Source organism: Lissotriton helveticus, assembly GCF_964261635.1.
Source record: "Lissotriton helveticus chromosome 1_1 unlocalized genomic scaffold, aLisHel1.1 SUPER_1_unloc_14, whole genome shotgun sequence".
NCBI lineage: Eukaryota > Metazoa > Chordata > Amphibia > Caudata > Salamandridae > Lissotriton > Lissotriton helveticus.
In genome coordinates, this window is record NW_027611653.1 from 3,115,391 (window position 1) to 3,137,777 (window position 22,387).

Consider the following 22,387-nt stretch of genomic DNA (forward strand, 5'->3'; position numbering starts at 1 on the left):
ATCACGGCACTTCCGCGCCACTATTCCCGTAAATTACACTACCGCGGGATCCTTTTCTACTCTGTTATGGTTCCGTTCACTGCAGCTCCCAGCCCACGTGATACTGCAAATATTCACTAGATCCCATACAAACCTTCTATTCTCCACTCTGGCAGATTCTCACCCACGGGAACAACTGTTAGTCACTAAGTCTACAGGCAAATCCTTGTATCTACCCCATGGGTACATGTCGTTTCATCCGTTGCCTTACTCGCACCTTGTCGCTACAACCTTTAGTAACCATAAGTTACTTTGATATATTCTGCCCGACCGAATAATTGTCTGAAGTCCTACTTCAGGCAATTTCACTTCTGTTTTTAGCCCAACCTTTAAGGATTGACTTGCCTGGTTTGTTTTTAATCAACACCACCTCTCCACCTATCACCACGTTGTGAGTCAATATCTATAAATGTCGATTTTATATATCTCCCTATATTTCTTTCCTCCCCACATTTTCTTTTAGGTTTTAGAGGCTTGAAATTAATTAGGCACTTACCAGTTGTCCTGATGATGATCCATTTGATTTAAAAGTGGGATCGAAACGCCGTCGACCAGTTTATGTGCCTTATACATTGTTTATACCATGTAATATGTTGATGTAAAGGTGCATGTTGAAATTCTTGTTCTAACTGCAATTTTGAGAACACTTAAGCTTTTTGCCTAAAAGCCCTTTCCTGCTCACTTTGAGTGTACTAAGGTGTTTGTGCTTAATTGGGGTACAGGCTTGTGCCCCACAACGTGAAACTGTTGAAGGACTTTCTCTGTGTATTCCTGCTAAAGTAAAAATATTTAGACCTCTGTCCGGCTGGACAAGTCACTTAATACAGAATCGACTGTGTCTGTATTTATCTTTTTGCCTGATTATTTGATGCATGGGACCGTTGCTGTTTATTGGCATGACATCGGTCTACAGGTATTAAAAATAAACATATAAATTCACAGGTGTTCAGCCCGTTTCTCTGGTGAAGTCACTCATTGTCATGTATTCGGCTGCTTCTTCTATTTTTAGGTGAGTACAAATAACGTGCCGTTCCCCCTCCTTCGATTCTCTCTTTTTCTCCCCCTTTTATGTCTCTCTTGCCCTCTTTATCTGTCCCCCTCTCTATCTCCCACACACTCCTGTTAGCGTTGACTACATGAATGTCGCTGCCACTTCTGGCATTCATACGACAAATCCTTTAGAATATTTGAGGACAAGGGACAATCTAGTGTGGAAGACGAGTTGCTGTGAGTGCAACTGATTGTCCTGGCACATATATGCTTTTGATGTGGGTTTTTGCTATTTCACCACATTCTTCAGAGTCTGCTGCGTACAGTGGTTCAATTCTGGTAATAAGGTACAGTTTGCCAAGACACTGAATTAATAGAAATAGCCAAGTCGGAGTGGAGCCATGAGTCACACTTTGCTATAAGGCCCAAGGCACAAGCAGATCCATCAACCGATACCAGTCTGTAAAAGATGCAGCAAACGTTACATAAAAACAAGGTATATGCTCTTTTATATCTAAAAATAGGTTATTTCTTGAACACTTGTGCTTCACTTTAGTTCATTACATGTACTGCAGTGGCATTTGTTAATAGTAATACATGCATTTTACCAAAGAAGCTTACCGTCTCCAGAGCCCTGACAACATGTCCACTCTGGGTGTGTGAGTTTATAGGTTTTATTACTAACCTGACAAGATAGCTGAAAATACCGTTGTTAGTCCCAGTATTGCTCAGTGTTGCTTTTACAGGTAGTGTGGTCAGGTGCGATTGAATGTTTTACTTTGTATCTCTTCTTCATCAAATAAAAATCAACAATGTTTCTTTTCTTTTAGTCCACATTGTGCTTGTCTCCCACTGTGTATCCTGGTGCATCATGTCGCTTTGCTATGTGAAACAATCACTGGAAACAAACACTTTTATAATTCTGCAAACACTTTTCTGTTTTTCTTCTTTACTGTTTGTCGGGTCTTCTATCATCTGGTATTTCAATGTTGCACATAATTAGAATGTTTTCTTTTTCTGTAATTCATTCTTCATACAATAACTGCACTGTTCAGGTCTGGTCTATGTCCTCAGATGTGTCAATATTATTTTTGATGTTCTTAAGTTCTTTCCGGAATCTCTACATCTCTAGCAATATTTCCATGTGAGTTAAATGTAGGAGTGTATTCACTGAGGGCTGTGTGGGATCGAACATTGACAAAAGCCCTTCTCACTTATCAGTGCCCTTATATGTTTTCCCCCTGTGTGTTTGCTTATGACTTTGTAGCTCTAATAGTAGACTAAAGCTCTTCCCACATTCATTGCACTTGAGTGGCTTTCCCCCTGTGTGCGTGTTTGTTGATGTTTTCGTAAGGTTGATAACTGACAAAGCTCTTCAAACATTCACAGCAATCATATGTTTTTTCCCGTGTGTATTCGCTGATGTCTTTGTAGGTCTGATAATTGACTAAAGCACTTCCCAGGTTCATTGCACTTGAATGGTTTTTCTCCTGTGTGAGTTTGCTACGATACCTTATTAATGAAGTGAAGCAAAAACTACTGTCACATTCACTACAATGATAGGGTTTTTCCCCCGTGTGTGTGTTCGCTATGTGTTTGGAGGTTTGATAATCGACTAAAGCTCTTCCCACATTCACTGCACTTGAATGGTTTTTCTCCTGTGTGTGTTCCCTGGTGTCTTTGTAGGTCTGATAATTGACTAATTCTCTTCCCACATTCACTGCACTTGAAAGGTTTTTCTCCTGTGTGTGTTCCCTGGTATCTTTGTAGGTCTGATAATTGACTAATTCTCTTCCCACATTCATTGCACTTGAATGGTTTTTCTACTGTGTGTGTTCGCGGATGATAACTTAATGCTGAAGAGCTACAAAAACTACTGTCACGTTCACTACAATGATAGGGTTTTTCCCCCGTGTGTGTTTGCTGATGACTTTTTAGGTCTGATAAAGATCTGTGGGGCCCCTGCCATTGGCCCCCAGAAATGGGTACAGTTCCCCAGCCTGTTCAATCCGCCCGTAATTTGGGGATAATGATTTATGACCAACTTTCCATGAGGCAACAAGCTACAAAACCCGCTTCCACATGTTTTACCATCCTGAGGTGGCTTAGGAAGCTATTATGGATGCTGCCAAGTTCGACTCAGAGGACAGTAATTTAAGCACTGATAGTCTCTAGATTGGACTGTGGCAACATCCTATATCTGGGAGCCAATAAAGAGGTAATCCGGAGATTACAGATGGTATAGAACGCTGCTGCGAGGTTGCTGTGTCATGTTCCGAAAACACCTTCCATCTCAGGCAAGCTTCGGGACCTTCACTGGCTGAGAATTGAAAACCGAACCAAATTTAAAGCCATGTGCTTTATGCATAAAATTAAACTCGGTACAGATCCTCACTACCTAGGTTCCTTAGTCCAGCCATACCTCCCTGCACGCCCATTTAGATCATCTTTCCAGTCCAAATACTCAGTTCCAAGATTTAAATCTGTCCGCATGGGGGGCGACTCTTTCTCTTATCTGGCACCCGTACTGTGGAACTCCCTCCCAATCTCTCTTCGTCATGAAACTAATCATGTTAGCGTCCATAAAAGCCTTAAGACCTGGCCACTTAATCAGTAATTCGGACTGTTGACGCATCTGTCCTTGGCGCCGGGAAACCTCCGGGTAGCTGTGCGCCTTACAAATCTATTTTAATAATAATAATAATAATAACTGCACTTGAATGGCTTTTCCCCTGTGTGTGTTTGTTGATGTTTTTGGAGATTTGATAAGTGACTGAAGCACTTTGCACATTCACTGCACTTGAATGGCTTTTCTCCTGTGTGTGTTCGCTGCTGTCTTTGTAGTTCTGATAACCTACTTAAGCTCTTGACACATTCAGTGCACTTGAATGTTTTTTCTCCTGTGCGAGTTTGCTGATGACTTTTTAGTTCTGATAACCAACTAAAGCTCTTTACACATTCACTGCACTTGAATGGTTTTTACCCCGTGTGTGTTCGATTATGACTTTGAAGGTGTAATAACTGACTAAAGCACTTTGCACATTCACTGCACTTGAATGGTTTTTCCCCTGTGTGTGTTCGCTGATGTCTTTGAAGGTGTGATAACCGACTAAAGCCTTTTGCACATTCACTGCACTTGAATGGTTTTTCTCCTGTGTGTGTTCCCTGATGATAACTTAATGCTGAAGAGTCGCGAAAACTACTGTCACATTCACTACAATGATAAGGTTTTTCCCCCGTGTGTGTTCGCTGATGACTTCTTAGGTTTGATAACCGACTGTAGCTCTTCCCACATTTATTGCACTTGAATGGCTTTTCCCCCGTGTGTGTTTGCTGATGACCTCTTAGGTTTGATAACTGACTAAAGCTCTTTTCACATTCACTGCACTTGAATGGTTTTTCCCCCATGTGTGTTCGCTGATGACCTCTTAGGTTTGATAACTCACTAAAGCTCTTTTCACATTCACTGCACTTGAATGGTTTTTCTCCTGTGTGTGTTCGCTGATGACTTTTTAGGTGTGATAACTGATTAAAGCTCTTTACACATTCACTGCACTTGAATGGATTTTCCCCTGTGTGTGTTCGCTGATGTCTTAGAAGGCTTGATAACTCACTAAAGCACTTTGCACATTCAGTGCACTTGAATGGTTTTTCCCGTGAGTGTATTCGCTTATGTTTTTGGAGGTTTGAAAAGTGACTAAAGCACTTTGCACATTCAATGCAATGATACAGCTTTTCCCCTGTGTGTGTTCGCTGATGGCTTTGAAGGCTTGATAAGTGACTAAAGCTCTTTACACATTCACTGCACTTGAATGGTTTTTGTCCTGTGTACGCGTGCTGATGAAGCTTGCGTAGTGATGACAAACTAAAGTTCTTGCTGCATGTGTATGATTCTTCTTTCTTGGTTAGTGTCTGTGGGTCGGGTATATATTTGCCTACATCCCATGACTGTATTTCCTGATGGGCCAACATGGCTGATAAAGCGCTTGTGTTTTTTCTCACACAATTTATATGTGTGCAGTATTTTGCACGTTTGATTTCTGTTTTAACAACAAAATGTGATAGGCACCAAATATTTGCCACACTCCTAATATGTAGAAGGTGTCTTTGTAGGCGATTGTGCCTTTAGATTGGATTATGGCAATGCACACTTGTGGGTAAAGATGTATCTTCCTTCTGGCCAGTGCAAATAGGGACAGTCTGTTGTATTTTAGATAGAAGAACTCCTCTTTCATTTACCTGTCTATTGTCTGGCTCAACTCTGTTGTGCTTTTCTCTGGTTGCTGTGGTTTGGCCAGAAAGAGTTTAAAATTCACCTAGAGCACTGAATGATGGCTTGTCGTCATTTTAGAAAACAGAGCACTGCGGTAATCACACTATACCGATCCCATGATCAAATCTGGTGTTGGACACTTGTTTATACAGGAGGCGGTTTGTTATTGTTGTTGCCTTAATGTTCCTAAGGTCATTTCTTCGTCTTGTGGCGTAGAGGTGCACAGCTCAGACTCTTGCAATCACTGAAGTGCCCTTGATGCTTCATCCGGGATCTGTCAGTTTGTGTGCAGGTTCCTCTGCTGCCGACTGCGCTGATGTTTTCATGGATATTGTAGCTCAATATTTCTGCTATTATTGAAGATTTACAGCATTAGCTTTGTTATTGATGGTCATTTCATACATTCAAGGCTTGTTTTCTGTTGGATGTAAAGATATTGAAAATTACTAGATTGAAACATAATGGAATGAGAATTCACAATGTTTAACTGGTTGTAAAAGACATTTCGGGGACGATTTACCAAATCTCCACACAATGCAGCGCAGCCCTCCCCAGCGAGGCTGCGCTGCGTGGCGCGACAGGAAGGGAACAGGAGAGCACCATATTTTCAAAGATATGGCTCTCTCCTTCCCTTTCCCTTGCGCCGGCACTGATTATAGCGGCTCTGTGCCATGCACACACCTTAGCACCAGATCGCTAGGGTGTGTGTGTGAGTCCAGCATAGGTTCCGTACAGGAAGGACACCCTTCCTGTACATATTACTATGCCTAGACACGAGGGAAAGCTTTTACCATATTGTATATGTGTTGCACAGTGCAGCACGCATGCAAAGTCAGAAAAGGAAGGAGAAATGAAAGCATTTCTACTTCCTTGCACCTAGTTGTGTGGTTGCACGGTACCAACCTTGGCAGGCACCCATGGCACAAAGTAATGCGAAACAATGCTATGCGCAGTGTCACATTACTTTAACGTTATTTCCAGCGCTAAACAAGTTTAGCGCTGGAAAGTAAATTAGGAAAAAAAGATTTTGCGCCATTTTGAGCCACTTTTGTGCCGCAAATACAGCGGAAATACTTAGTAAATCTCCCCCTTCTTCTTTATCGCTTTTGAAACTTAGCAAGGAATATTTCATCATACACAGATATTTAACTAAAAGTTCGGTTGATCAGGTGACATCTTATTACATTTACAGAGTAAGGGCGCTCACGGAGCACCCAAGTGCTTGAGGTATAGCTTAAGATAGAGGCATATGGTGAAGATTTCATTTAAACAACAATAGAGTTTAGAAAAAGAGATGGATCAGGCTGGGCTGCAAAATTTCCAGTAACTCTTCACGAAGTATAAAACAAAAGTAACTCTATTCACACACTTCTTCTCGTTCTTCCCTATTCACTTAAGATCATCTCAGATACCAACTCCTGTCTTTACCTCACTGTTCATAAGTCACCTTTGACACTTTCAACAGCTCCCTTGGTTCAAGCATTTCTGGTTTATTCTAACCTGGAAGATTGGAACTTTATTGTGGGTTGAGGGGGGTTTCCTTTCACCATAACATCTGTCCATCTCCCTGAAACTAGTGCAGCTTACAGCACCCGGTTCTGGCCCTGAAAGTTAACTTTAAAAAGCAAGTCTTTAGTTCTTCCTAAGGTGGATAAAGTTCTGTAAGATGCACCTCCTTCCAGAGCTTTTGTGTAAAACAGAGCGAGGGGTTCACTGTAAGGCCCGTTCTTTACATTATAAGCGCAGATAAGGTAAACAAATATTGATTCATATAATTTAATATTCAATGATATCAGTCATTTACTACTTATAGAGAATCCATCACAACCAATAATTTACCTGACATATCCCCGCAGCAGATGTGTGCCTATTACTCTGTTTCCCCCCATTTCCAACATTACATGGCATCTGGCATAACGTTGTCCTTTTGGGGCCCAGGATGCCATTTGTGACCGGATGAGCATTTGGAAGAACGGGAGGAGGTGTCAGTTATCCACAGGTGATGCGGCATTTCTACCTTTCCATATTTCTCATATTCAAGTTTACCTAATTTCATGTTCTTCGGCCCCCCTACTGCCCTCTGTCTGCACACTCACTCTGTGGGGTTCATCAGAAGTCAGATAACTGCCTCATACTCACAAGGCCATGGATCTCACTTCTTCTACAACACGTATTGCAGACAAAGGGCCTAGTTAGGAGTTTGTACAACAGATTATTGCCTCAAAACTAGGGGTGGGTGAAGAATTCCGATCTGCCAGGGGAGCTTGCGAAGTTTTGCCGACAGGTCCGGAGTTCCAAAAAACTCCACAAAGTGATACAGAACTGAGTTTTTTTTCATAAGCGGTTCGCCAACGGTAAGGTGGCGAGCGCTTGTGAGAATATATAATGCGCAAGGCCTCCTCACGGTGAGATTTCTAATTTAGGGAGGTCGCGACCACTTGAGTGTAGAAATCTGCCATTCTCGTTGATGAAGCTGCCACTCAATTAGAATGTCAATTCGAACGGCAGAAAGCAGCAGCGCCCTCTGGCGTGACGCGTAGTGCCGTTCATGCTGATTTTACAATGCGGGACAAACTCCTGGCACTAAAGATCAGTGAGAGCAGCGCAATTTAACAAACTCTGCCACTTGCGGAAGTCCTGTAGAGTGTGGAGTTTCTTGGGGTTCCGCAAGAGTAAAACTCTGCGAACTACACCAAGGCCGAATCAAAACGTGACAGATATCCGGTCTGCCTAATTTTAGTTCCCACAGGATGTAATGCATATTTAGTGGGGCGGGCAGGATACCCATCACATTTGTGATGGAATAAACCATCCGCTGAAATCTAAATCAGGCCTTTGATGTACATTGTGTCCAGTGTGACTAGCTGGGCTTGAAGGGTCTTGTGGTTTGTGGGTCTCTCACTGCTTTGAGGTCACCGCCAGGCAGAACTTCTGTCAACAGCGCCTTGTGCAGATCTTTCTTTCAGGCAGGCCCTCTGCCAGCTGTGCCTTGTACAGATCTTCCTTTCTAGGCAGTACTTCTGTCAGGTGTGCCCTGTGCAGATCTTCCTTCCAGCCTGGACTTCTGTCAGCTGTGCCTTGTACAGATCTTCCTTTCTAGGCAAAACGTCTGTCAGCTGCACCTTGTACAGATCTTCCTTTCTAGGCAGGAACTTCTGTCAGCTGCGCCTTGTGCAGATCTTCCTTTCAGGCAGGGACTTCTGTCAGCTGCGCCTTGTGCAGATCTTCCTTTCAGGCAGGGACTTCTGTCAGCTGCGTCTTGTGCAGATCCTACATCCAGGCAGGACTTCTGTCAGCTGTGCCTTGAGCAGATCTTCCTTTTTAGGCAAAACGTCTGTCAGCCACGACTTGTGCATATCTTCCTTACTAGGCAGGACCTTTGTCAGCTGCACCTTGTACAGATCTTCCTTTCTAGGCAGGGACTTCTGTCAGCTGCGCCTTGTGCAGATCTTCCTTTCAGGCAGGACTTATGTCAGCTGCTTGTGTGCAGATCTTCCTTCCAGGCAGGAATTCTGTCAGCTGCGCCGAGTGCAGATCTTCCTTCCAGGTAGGACTTCTCTCAGCTGCGCCTTGTGCGGATCTTCCATCGGGCAGGACTTCTGTCAGCTGTGCTCTGTGCAGATCTTCCTTCCAGGCAGGACGTCTGTCAGCTGCGCCTTGTGCATATCTTCCTTCAATGCAGGGGCTTCTGTCAGCTGCGCCCTGTGCAGATCTTCCTTCCAGGCAGGGGCTTGTGTCAGCTGCACCTTGTGTGAATCTTCCGTCCAGGCAGGGCTGCTGTCAGCGGTGCCTTGTGCAGATCTTCCTTCCAGGCAGGACTTCTGTCAGCTGAGCCTTGTGCAGATCTTCCTTCCAGGGTGGACTTCAATCATCTGTGCCCTGTGCAGATCTTCCTCCCAGGCAGGGGCTTCTGTCAGCTGCCTCTTGTGTAGATCTTTCTCCCAGGCAGGGTCTTCTGTCAGCTGCGCCTTGTGTAGATCTGCTTTCCAGACAAGGGCTTCTTTCCTCAATGATCAGTTCAAAGGTTGGGAGAGGTAGAACTGTTCTAGGTCATCTTCTTTATTGAAGTTCTACTGGTCATGCCACAGAGCTCGAGCTCTGAGAAGAATGAGAGTCTGGATTTTATGAGCTCTGTAGAGCATTGAGACGTCCTACCGCATCCAGCACATACTACAAGACTCCAGAAGTCAACACTACAAGTGCTTTTCCAAGGTTTAATTCAACCACTGAATCTGAACATCCCTTGCAGGAAGCTTTTCAAAACTAGGGGTACCTGGGCTTTCTCTCAGTGGCAGCTGGTGACATTTGAAAGTGGTGAGGCATAAAACAATTGTACTTCACTGTGGCGAGCGAGACTGAACCACCTACATGAGGTAGCCATATTGAAAGAAAATAACTAAGTCTTGAACTGACACACCCACTGGCTCTTTGCACGAGATGGGGAGTGAAAAACACTCGTATTCATGACTAACATTCCCTGCTGCTATTACACCAGGAAACAGCCAAGATAAAAGTGGCCCGACCCCATGGTTATGTGTTCCTCTTCGGGAAGCCCTGCAGAGGACTTCTGGTGCCTCTGCAGCTTCTGTGACTGAGAGTCTAGCAACACAGCGTGTTAGCAGGAAAAGAATAACAAAGTTCACATTCATAAAGATTAAGGACTGAGCCACACATAACAGGCAGTGAGAGTGTGAGAATCCTCCTGTTTGTCTGACATCTGGTCGACGACACTGCAGGGAAGACAATCCGTGGTGCACCGATACGTCTCTGGCAGGGTGGACTGGAGGACGGGTCATTTAGATCGTATTCCCAAGCAGGGGAGGCTATTAAGATATTATCAACATAAAACACGGCAGCATCTATAAAACGGCAAATAATATGGTGTATCAGGAGAGATGCCGATTTCCAAGCAGGAACACAAGCAGCTCGGCGGGAAGCAGAAAACAGGCAGAGAGTTCTTGCAGGCAAGGCCAAGCACTTCAGCACTCATCCCTCCTATGACTCCTGAAAAGCCTGTCATCCGAATGAAATAGTGTTTGCAGGACACAACAGATCAGTAAATATGCACATGCTATGTATATCGTATTCTAGTTTGATTTGTTTTGCTTAGTTTTACAATGCAGAGACTGCAAGATTTAGGATGCTAACGGTTATCCACAGTTGAGAGCTTAGTAAAGAACGTTGTTGATGCAGATAACTGCACTAGACATTGATACAACCGTATCGTCTACCCTGGGTGGGCGGCTTTATGTGCACCGTGTTTGAGACTCACAGACTATCTTTATTAACCAATACACCACTTGGGAAAACACCATCTTTTTATTCCGGTGTCTTTTTCAGCTCAACTGTTACGTAGCTATGCGGTTATTAAAAGAAAGTTCCTGAATAGATAGCAACGACACAAGCCCCGCAGTACGGGGTCCCCCTCAGCACTGCACTGAAGCCATAGAGCTCCAGATTAAATCGGGAGCAGGGGCTCCCCTGTGAACCTTGTCCCTCCAACTTTCGTTACGCCACTGCACAAGCTCTCCTCAAAATGAGTCGGAGGTCGGAGGATAAGGTACGCTGGAAAACCGCGATAGCATCTTGCTTGTTAACAGAGAACGCTTTTGGTTTTGTCAGCTTGAGAAACGATGGTGATCAGTTGACACTATACGTAAGAACCGTGGCATATTAATACGCAAATTCATGCAAACAGGGCAACCATGCACTGACAATCAAAGAAGACCCCTGCTGTTGATATATAGCCCAATTGTTTTCAATGATAGGGTTCCATAATTTTAGGAAGAAGAAGCATTTATGGTGGGAACGTTTAATCGAATCCCATGGTGTAATGTAAACAGTTGCGGCCGGCAAAGCGGGTGAGTACACGTGGGGGGAGGTAATCTATCAGTATATTACCTATATAAAATAAAAAACGTACATGCGTCCTCCGGGACCGCGTCACACTCCGCCGCCTTAGCTCCTGCTTGCTCTGGAGTCCTGGCGCCCTTTTAGGCAAGCTCCCTCTTCCTGCTGCCCTAATCCAATCACAACGGTTTGTGATTGGTTAGGCGCAGCCGAGATCCCCCCAGCAGGAGTGCGCATGACTACTTTGTTCGACCCTGGGGCCGACCAAATAGTCAGTACCCACAACAGTAGGTAAGCCACTCCCCCCACCCTCAAGCATGACACCCGCCCGCCCGCCCCAACCAGAAACAGAGGCACTTCTGCTTTCACGCAGTGCAAGAAGGCAGAAACATAAATGGTAGTTTTTACCATTTTTGTTTCTGCCTTCTCGCACTGCCAGAAAGCAGTGAGGCAATGCAACACGCCCCAATGGGGGAGCCGCCACTGCTTTCTCTATCTGTTGTAACTGACGATGTTAATCATTGGTAACATCTATCCGCTTTGGACAAGGTCCTCTATTTTGCTATCAAAATGTAACTCATCCTGCGCAGACCTAAACCCTCAAGTCCATATTGCATGAAGCTGGGTGGTTCTCACCCAAAAAAGGGCCCTCCATGAATTGCTGACATTTTCTTACACCCCCTGGACAGCCGTGGCAACACACAGACCAACTGCACCCCCTCAGGGATCACCAGTCTATTTGCCAGGATCAAGACTCAGATCTTTCAACCTTCTCAGCTACCCTATTTGGAACGGCCCGTCTCTGAGATTCCTGGAAGCTCCACAGTCAGTGAGCTCAGAGTTTCCTTGTAAAACCATCTCATGAGAGTGGAAGAAAAGAACAATAAGTGACACGCTCTGCACAGAAGTGTAATCTACCAGTATCATTCCATGTACCATTGTCCTACTGTTGATGTTTCGACATGCATGTTTTGCCATCTATCACAGCAGATTCTTCGTTTAAACTCTTACTCAACAGTTTGTTTTGCATCATACCTACTTAAATATGTACTGTTTCTGACGCTTACAACATCTCTGGCAGACATGCTGTGCTGTCTGTTGCTACATAAATAGGAAATTAATTGCTCCTGCAGGAAGAGTGCAGTATCCTTGCAGTCAGATGCACTTGATTGGGATAAAAGGTACCATGTTTGTTAGAAAAGCTGCAGCTATAAGAATAATAACATAGCAAGAGCTTTGCATACAATGCCATAACACAGACCAGGTACTAGAAAAACGTGACGCAAACAATGCAGTAAAACAGGCCAGGCACTAGGAAAACGTGATGCAAACAATGCAATAACAAAGGCCAGGGACTAGGAAAACGTGACGCAAACAATGCAATAACACAGGCCAGGCACGAGGAGAATCTGATGCAAACAATGCAGTAACACAGGCCAGGCACAAAGAGAATCTGAGGCAAACAATGCAATAACACAAGCCAGGCACTGGGAGAATCTGACTCAAACAATGCAATAACACAGTCCAGGCACTATGAGAATCTGATGCAAACAATGCAATAACACAAGCCAGGCAATAGGAGAATCTGAGGCAAACAATGCAATAACATAGGCCAGGCACTATGAGAATCTGATGCTAACAATGCAATAACACAGGCCAGACACGAGGAGAATATGATGCAAACAATGCAATAACACAGGACAGGCACGAGGAGAATCTGATGCAAACAATGCAATAACACAAGCCAGGCACTAGGAGAATCTGACGCAAACAATACAATAACACAGGCAGGCACGAGGAGAATGTGACGCAAATAATTCAATAACACAGGCCAGGCACGGGGCATGGCTTGGCAGCCGATGGAGCAGGTTGCATGAGCGCCGAGCTCCACACGGATCCCCGCAGAAATCCTGAAATATTGTAGCTTTCTGGCCTGCCCGGCGACACAGAGCACGGCCGGAGGGGTGCTGACCTGCCCTGGCGCCTATCCTTGGGCACATCGGACGTGGAGCGGGAGTTTGGGAGGATTTCCAGCCTGAGGTTGCTGGCAGAGGCGCGTCCTAAAATGGCGGCGGCCCGAGGACGACTACTAAAGCCTAGACCGGAGGCCGCGCATGCAAGCCAGCTGAGAGACCGAGGCACTTCTGGTGCGAAAGCGGCAGTTCATCTGCGGATCGGCTGTGAACTGAGTTGCTGACAAGAGAGGGACAGCTGCGAGCGCTGGCACCCTGCTTCGTGGTTTTTTAGAAAACAAGGGACCCCTATAGAAACAGCTAGCTATAACATAGGGAATAAAACTAGTATAAGAAAGTATTATAGCTAGATGCTGATAGCAGTAGAAATTTAGAAAATTGGAAGATTAGAATAACTCTAAAAGTATCATAAATTGCAATAAGAGAGATAGACCACCCTGAAGTATGTGATCAATAACCACATGGAAGATATTTATCAAACAGTATATTTATTTATTTATTTTATCTTTTATAAACATGATTTATTTGATAGATCAAAGTTCCAGTTGTGCATAAAGGATACATAATGATGACTACATAGAATAAAATATCATAAATTGACATTTGATATGTACAAATACATGATGGTAGACGCGAAGTTGATTTCGGCAGTGCGGCAGATGTCTACAACGCGCGTTTCGGCATACACGCCTTCATCAGGTAGCCGTCTATTGCACTAAAAAATATATATAATAATTGTGTAAATGATATATTTAGGGCACTAACATACTCTTAAATAGCAACTAGAGGTATTCAATCATATAAACGATGTTCTATTTAACATAACATTTATAATTATCTTCACATGGAAAAGTCGCCAAAATACAACACCATATTTACAATATTTACAATGTTCTTAACCTGCATATGGTGAATAAAGACATACAAAACAGCTCACTTGTGAAATACATATATATACACTAAAAATTGTTATTCTTACATACAAATATTTACATAACTTTAAAATGTCATGTTTCCATTGCACAATAGCTAATTCTGTTGACCACAAGAACATGTTCACATGGTTAGTCGGCCCCAAATTAACCATGCATTATCTAAGATTATATGTTTAGCTAGTAAATCTCTGAAATCTTGTAATAGCAAAGAGATAGATTCTCTTACCATATATCTATTTCTAGACATTCAAGATGTTATGCTGTTGCGTCGAAAGAATGTCTGCTCATAAGGCTTGATCTGCAAATAATTAAAAGCATGCGACGGATAAATAGTCACCCTGAAGATAATAAACCTCATATTGATCTCAAATATGAGATAACCATTTAGCTAGATAACAATTCGAGCTTAAAGCAGGAGGATATAATCCATATTGTGTTCATTCTGTATAAGTTCAGGGCGCCTTATATATTTCTCAGTAAATGTGGACAATTAGGATGCCTGTAGATTATTGCCTCATATGTTTACTGCCTGTTAGTGCAATGGCTGAAAAAGGGAGAATCCCATATAACGTATCTCAGTAGAGTGGATTGGTATATAAACCAATTCCGTAAAAGTCAAATAATTGCAGTTATCGTTTCTTAGATGGTAATATATTCTAAGCATAAAGTATTAAGGCGAATAATTATGTGTTATCCAAACATTATGAAATTCTTGCAAGGCTGATTCTATATCAAGTTAATTTGAAGTAAAGACTTACTGAGTAAAGTTATTTCTTCTGACAAGACCGTAGAGATGGTTGGGGGACAGGAGAGCAAGAATGTTCTGGGATGTTGTGCCGTAGGTAGCAAGTCCTGATTTTATAAACATATGAAAGGCACAAGGGGTCCGAATGAATTTGGCTTCTGGCTACAAGGTACTTAACTTAGCTCCATATTAAAGATGGATAGTTACGGAGACTACTTACGCTATGTGTTCATTTGCGAGCCAGTGGTGTCTGGACTATACAATTACGTATGTATTGACTCTGATCCGAAGATAGTATCCGATATAAACCTGTCCTGAAAATATATCAAAGAAAGAAAAGAAAAGAACACCCATAAACTACTTCTGAGTATGAAGTTCCAAATATTTCTCCTCAGAAGGTGTAATTGTATAAGGAGGCTACTTACACAATGCGGTCATGTATGAGCGGTAGCGTCAGGACAAGTATTTTTAAGAAACTACGGCGTGCCGAGGAAAATTTCCTATGGAAAAGATATAAACTATAATAAATAGTCTGTCTAGAGTATCGAGGTTTTCTAGTTATTGTTATGGTTATATTCACATATACACATTTACCTGGCATATGGATGCTTCCAATTTATAAATCCTCTCGCCGAGACGCCATGGGCTAAGGGATGGTCGGGTTTTATGTTCTGAACCGAGCCGTATAATGGGCTGATTTAAGTCTGAGCGGCCCGTGCATGAACCTATCAAAAAGTTGAGATTGTTCCGGATATGGGCGCAAGAGTATCCAATGCAATAGCCATCAAATTGTTTACGAGTGATGTCTTAATACGATTGGCCACCTAGGTAGCAAAGAACTACCACGAGGACGCTATTGGTTAGACGTGAGGGTGACGTTATATGGAGCAGTGTGATTCGTGTTTAGAATTAAACGAGAATATGGCTGCCTAGATGTTAAAAGACTACCCAGTGGATGCTATTAGTTAGTTGGTACGCTGAGATTGTGTGGAGCAGTATAATTCGCTCTCAGGGTCCAGCGTGGATATGCCAAGCTTCTTTAGTGGATAGAAGAGAGTCTACTTCTCAAAGAAGCGTGTATGTGACCTAACATACACTAATTAAAACATAAATTAGGGCCAAGACATATTTACATGTATGGGTATGATCGTATGATATAAATGATAATTCGGCAATTAGATTGATTAGCCGATGTAAACGCTTGATGAAAGCGGTAAGGACCTCCTAGAAAAAAATCGAGGAAGTCATATTACCTAGAGCTACATGTGAAGCTGTTATTATAATGAAGAATATGTGCACTATCCACCGGCTGGTGGTTGTTGATGCTAGAATTATAAATACATAGTCACATGTAGATAACAACATTTCTAGTACTACATGTGTATTGGAAATGACTCTAAATTGAATAAACTGTTAAAAGATCTTTCCTATATGTACTATTATACTAAGGTCTTTTGATCTACATTCACATGATACGCTGTTGCATCGAAATCATGGAGTAGTTTAAACGTATACTTCCTCGAATTTTTTCTAGGAGGTCCTTACCGCTTTCATCAAGCGTTTACATCGGCTAATCAATCTAATTGGCGAATTATCATTTATATCATACGATCATACCCATACATGTAAATACATAGTGGCCCTAATTTATGTTTTAATTAGTTTATGTTAGGTCACATACACGCTACTTTGGGAAGTAGACTCTCTTCTATCCACTAAAGAAGCTTGGCATATCCACGCTGGACCCTGAGAGCGAATTATACTGCTCCACACAATCTCAGCGTGCCAACTAACCAATAGCATCCACTGGGTAGTCTTTTAACATCTAGGCAGCCATATTCTTGTTTAATTCTGAACACGAATCACACTGCTCCATATAACGCCAGCCTCACGTCTAACCAATAGCGTCCTTGTGGTAGTTCTTTGCTACCTAGGTGGCCAATGGTATTAAGACATCACTCGTAAACAATTTGATGGCTATTGCATTGGATACTCTTGCGCCCATATCCAGAACAATCTCGACCTTTTGATAGGTTCATGCACGGGCCGCTCATATTTAAATCAGCCCATTATACGGCTCGGTTCAGAACATAGAACCCGACCAGCCCTTAGCCCATGGCATCTCGGCGAGAGGATTTATAAATTGGAAGCATCCATATGCCAGGTAAATGCGTATATGCGAATATAACATAACAATAACTAGATAACCTCGATACTCTAGACAGACTATTTATTATAGTTTATGTCTTTTCCATAGGAAATTTCCCTCGGCACGCCGTCGTTTCTTAAAAATACGCGTCCTGACGCTACCGCTCATACATGACCACATTGTGTAAGTAGCCTCCTTTTACAATTACACCTTCTGAGGAGATATATTTGGAACTTCATACTTAGAAGTAGGAGTTTATGGGCGTTCTTTTCTTTCTTTGATATATTTTCAGGACAGGTTTATATCGGATACTATCTTCGGATCAGAGTCAATACATACGTAATTGTATAGTCCAGACACCAATGGCTCGCATATGAACACATAGCGTAGGTAGTCTCCGTAACTATCCATCTTTAATATGGAGCTAAGTTAAGTACCTTGTAGCCAGAAGCCAAATTCATTCGGACCCCTTGTGCCTTTCATATGTTTATAAAATCAGGACTTGATACCTACGGCACAACATCCCAGAACATTCTTGTTCTCCTGTCCCCCAACCATCTCTACGGTCTTGTCAGAAGAAATAATAATCAGTAAGCCTTTACTTCAAATTAACTTGATATAGAATCAGCCTTGCAAGAATTTCATAATGTTTGGATAACACATAATTATTCGCCTTAATACTTTATGCTTAGAATATATTACCATCTAAGAAACGATAACTGCAATTATTTGACTTTTACGGAATTGGTTTATATACCAATCCACTCTACTGAGATATGTTATATGGGATTCTCCCTTTTTCAGCCCTTGCACTAACAGGCAGTAAACATATCAGGCAATAATCTACGGCATCCTAATTGTCCACATTTACTGAGAAATATATAAGGCGCCCTGAACTTATACAGAATGAACACAATATGGATTATATCCTCCTGCTTTAAGCTCGAGTTGTTATCTAGCTAAATGGTTATCTCATATTTGAGATCAATATGAGGTTGATTATCTTCAGTGTGACTATTTATCCGTCGCATGCTTTTAATTATTCGCAGATCAAGACTCAGGAGTAGACATTCTTTCGACGCAACAGCATAACATCTTGAATGTCTAGAAATAGATATATGGTAAGAGAATCTATCTCTTTGCTATTACAAGATTTCAGAGATTTACTAGCTAAACATATAATCTTAGATAATGCATGGTTAACTTGGGGCCGAGTAACCATGTGAACATGTTCTTGTGGTCAACAGAATTAGCTATTGTGCAACGGAAACATGACATTTTAAAGTTATGTAAATATTTGTAAGTAAGAATAACAATTTTTAGTGTATATATATATGTATTTCACAAGTGAGGTGTTTTGTATGTCTTTATTCACTATGTGCAGGTTAAGAACATTGTAAATATTGTAAATATGGTGTTGTATTTTGGTGACTTTTCCATGTGAAGATAATTATAAATGTTATGTTAAATAGAACATCATTTATATGATTGAATACCTCTAGTTGCTATTTAAGAGTATGTTAGTGCCCTAAATATATCATTTACACAATTATTATATATATTTTTTAGTGCAATAGACGGCTACCTGATGAAGGCGTGTATGCCGAAACGCGCGTTGTAGACATCTGCCGCACTGCCTATATCAACTTCGCGTCTACCGTCATGTATTTGTACATATCAAATGTCGATTAATTATATTTTATTCTATGTAGTCATCATTATGTATCCTTTATGCACAATTGGAACTTTGATCTATCAAATAAATCATGTTTTTAAAAGATAAAAAAAAAAATATATACTGTTTTGATAAATATCTTCCATGTGGTTATTGATCACATACTACAGGGTCGTCTATCTCTCTTATTGCAATTTATGATACTTTTAGAGGTATTCTAATATTCTAATCTTCTAATTTTCTAATTTTCTACTGATATCAGCATCTAGCTATAATACTTTCTTATACTAATCCTGCTTCGTGGTTGCATCGGGCGGTGGCGGCCTTCTGGACGGAAGGAGCTGTGACCGAAGGTGGGAACCCTAAGGCTCCGTCCCCCTGGAGCTGCGTCCTTCGAGCCAAAGAGGCTGCGACGGAACGGAGATGCCTGGCTGCACACGGAGGAGCTGCGGCACCGTCGGTCCTGCCTCGGTGAGTGGGGTGCAGCTTAGCCCGGAGCCCCTGGCTGCAGAGGCAGGCGTGGGTCTCCGGGGCGGCAGCGGACTGCGAGCTGGGGTGGTTGGTGGGTGCTGGCGGCAGGACGTGGGCCCACAGAGGAGGGACTGCCGCATGAAAGATATACCGGTTGGAGGCAGAGGCGGAGGGGAGCTGGCGGAGACACGAGCCTTGGGGGTGCGGCACTTGACCCTGGAAGGCTGCCTGTTGAGGTGCGGCGGGAGGTACTGCAAAGATCCCTCAGTGCATGATTTGGCCCCTGGACCCAAGGAGATGGATGTGGGCCTAAAGGAGGGTGTCCCTGACACAGCCCCGAGCAGCAAGGATACACCGGTGGGCTTTGGTCAGGAGATTGAGCCCCGGAATGTGGGGCATGGGTCCTTACCTGGTCCAGTGCGGAGAGCACGGTACAACTGGGGCCTGAGCAGGTAAAGGTGCTGCAGGCAAGTCCCCTGTAAGGAAACAGATTGTTGTTCCTCACCCGCCACTGCTGGACTAGTGCGCAGGGGGCAGAACGTTGCTCAGCGGGGACTGGCACCAGCGGGACGGGATCTAGCACCCGTGGATCTGCGCTACTGGGGAAGGGTGAAGATCCGTTTTCCGGGACACCTGGACCGCGGAGCGAGGAGCCACTGGCGGGCTGGGCTCCTGGGATCAATTGGAGCGGGCTCGATTGCTGGTTGCACACCTGGAGACTGGGCATTGTGGCAAGTCCATATATACCATCATGCGATCCGGGGAGCTGGAGCAAGGGGAAAACTAAAGGAAAGCAAGGTGGGGCCGAGTCCGACCAGATGGAGGCACCCCAAGATGCAGCGGCAGTTAGACAGAATTCTGGAGGCGGTTGCTGGCTTGTGCATGTCCCTGCAACAAGACATCGTACAGGTGGCAACGGGACTAGGCCTGTTTCGCATGGATCACTCTAAGCTGGTGGATAGGTTTAAACAGGTGGAGGTAACGCTGCAGGAGGTGGCGCCAGCCCAAACTGTACTGGAGACCAAGATGACAGATGCGTTGGAGCGGATACAAGCATTGGAGAAACGGGCGGAAGACGCAGAAAGCCGAAACCGTAGGAATAACATTTGCGTAGTGGGCCTGCCTGAGAAAGTGGAAGGGATGGACATGGTGCAATATTTGGAGAGCTGGCTGAGGACTACGGTGGCTGCCGATGAGATGTCGCCCTTCTACACCTTGGAACAGGCGCAAAGAGTACCTGCGAAACCACCGTCCTCCCCGTCCAGTGGTAGCAAGACTTCTGCATTATAAGGACAGGGACTTATTACTCCAAAAAGCGCGAAAAGATGGCCCGTATCAGGCTGAAAATAGCAACGTCTCTATTTTTCCAGATTATCCTCTGGAAATCCAGCGTTGCTGCGCATCCTTCCTAGCAGTTAAGAGAGAGCTGAGATCGGAAGGCCTCCAATATTCCTTGTTATTCCCAGCCAGACTGAAAATATTGTTAGATGGGGCACTCACTTCCATGATATCCCAGAGGACACATGGTCCTGGTTGGAAGCCTATAGGGCAGGGACAGACCACATGGAGAGGCGCCATCAGGAGTCCTAGGGGGAATTTCATTGGAGCAAGTCACAGCGGATCAGGAGGCGAAGGCTGGGTACGCAGAAACCATCACAGTCACAGACGGAGTTGGAAAGGCAGGGGGCTTTGGAAGCGGTGACGGCGCTGTCTGGAGAGAGGGTGTCGCAGTCATCGGGGAGTACGGACTCAGAGAGAGACAAAGCACAGTCTGACACTGAGGCCTCGGAAGCAGGAAGCCTGAGGATGCCGCAGGTCACCCCGGCCACAGCAGACGGACTTTTGGATGAATGATGTTTTGCAGTTTAGGGGGCTGTCACAGGGGCTGGTATATGTGAAGGGAAGGCTGGCCCATAGGCACTATTTAAGAAGAGGGATGTTGGCACGTTGCAGTTCACGGGGTCCATTGGGAGGCCGAACCGAGGTGAGACTTCGAACAGTGTGCAGCAGATCGCATGTCTAAGTGAAGGTGTACGGGTTGGCTAATGGAACTGTGGCTACTTGGGGGATCGAAGCGGAGATATATAATATACGCAAGCGGTCGCCAGTTGGCACTGAGCCCCCCCCCCCCATTGCCCATAAGGCACGCCCGCAGTGACTATTGGTGGGCTTAGGAGTATGTTACATGTTAAACTGGTTTGGATGGGGACTAGCAGTGTTGTTCTAGGACCTGTTCTTGGGAGGTTGGGGGGGGAGGGGAGGTTGGGGGATTGGTTCGAGCATGGGAATCACCAGTGTGTTCATATTTGTGCAAGGAGAGGTGAAATGGTTACTTTACTACGATGGGGACAATACCTGATTTACGTTGCATCACTTGGAATGTAACGGGACTACACACCATGACGAGACGACATAAGGTTCATGCGTATTTGGTCAGGAGGGGAGTTCACATAGCGTTGCTCCAAGAGACGCACCTCACAAGATCGGAGGGACTAGCATTGCAGCGCAGATGGAGGGGGCAGGTTTTTAGTACATCATACTCATTATTCGCTAGGGGGGCATTGATTTGGATTAGAGCAGGGGTCCCCTTTCAGGTGACTATGCAAACCATAGACTCAGAGGGGAGGTTTGTAGCGGTTAAGGGGCGATTATATAGCAGGGACTTAGCGTTATATAGTATATATGCACCAAATATAGACCAGGCGCTGTTCCTTGACCGCATGTCCGGCACATTGACACACTATTTCACGGGTCCAGTAGTGTTAGGAGGAGATTTTAATTCAATATCGGATGTCGCTCACGATAGGTCGCATCCCCCATTACCGGATTCTCCGGACCACAGGTTATCGAAATGTAGACAAGATTGGCAAGCCAGATTGAATTTTGTAGGTGTGTGGACAACCCATCAGCCGCATAACCGGGACTACTCTTAATTTTCGGCACTGTATGATCTCCATGTCCGACTAGATGCAATATTATGCTCGAAGTCGAGCACGGCAGAGAGGACCTACAACATAAGCGGGATGCAGCTGGCAGCCCCAGCGTGTACATGCACGATTTTACAGTGTTTAAAGATGGCCAATTAGTTGGGTGGCGGTTTAGCTGCTGCTTGCTGTATTGTACAAGTTGGATGATACGAAGTATGCATCTCAGACTACCCAATGTTACACTCCTGTTTTTCTATCACAAACTTACTTCAAATGTTTAGTTTGATTTAAGGTATTCCTGTAACTGGTAAAAACGAAGAGATGGATCTTGAGAACCCAAGTTGTCACAAGGGGAGGCTG

General features: G+C 44.0%; 1 protein-coding gene across 1 annotated transcript in view; it reads right to left on the bottom strand.

Moving 5' to 3' along the window:
* Positions 1 to 1,687: 1,687 nt before the first annotated feature.
* The window catches only part of LOC144805557 (uncharacterized), a 110,690-nt gene continuing 89,990 nt past the window's right edge, over positions 1,688 to 22,387 (bottom strand). The window contains exon 6 of the mRNA XM_078672084.1: positions 1,688 to 5,720. Coding sequence (XP_078528210.1) covers positions 4,009 to 5,001 — 993 coding nt within the window. The 5' untranslated portion in view covers positions 5,002 to 5,720 and the 3' untranslated portion in view covers positions 1,688 to 4,008. The remainder of the gene's footprint in view (positions 5,721 to 22,387) is intronic.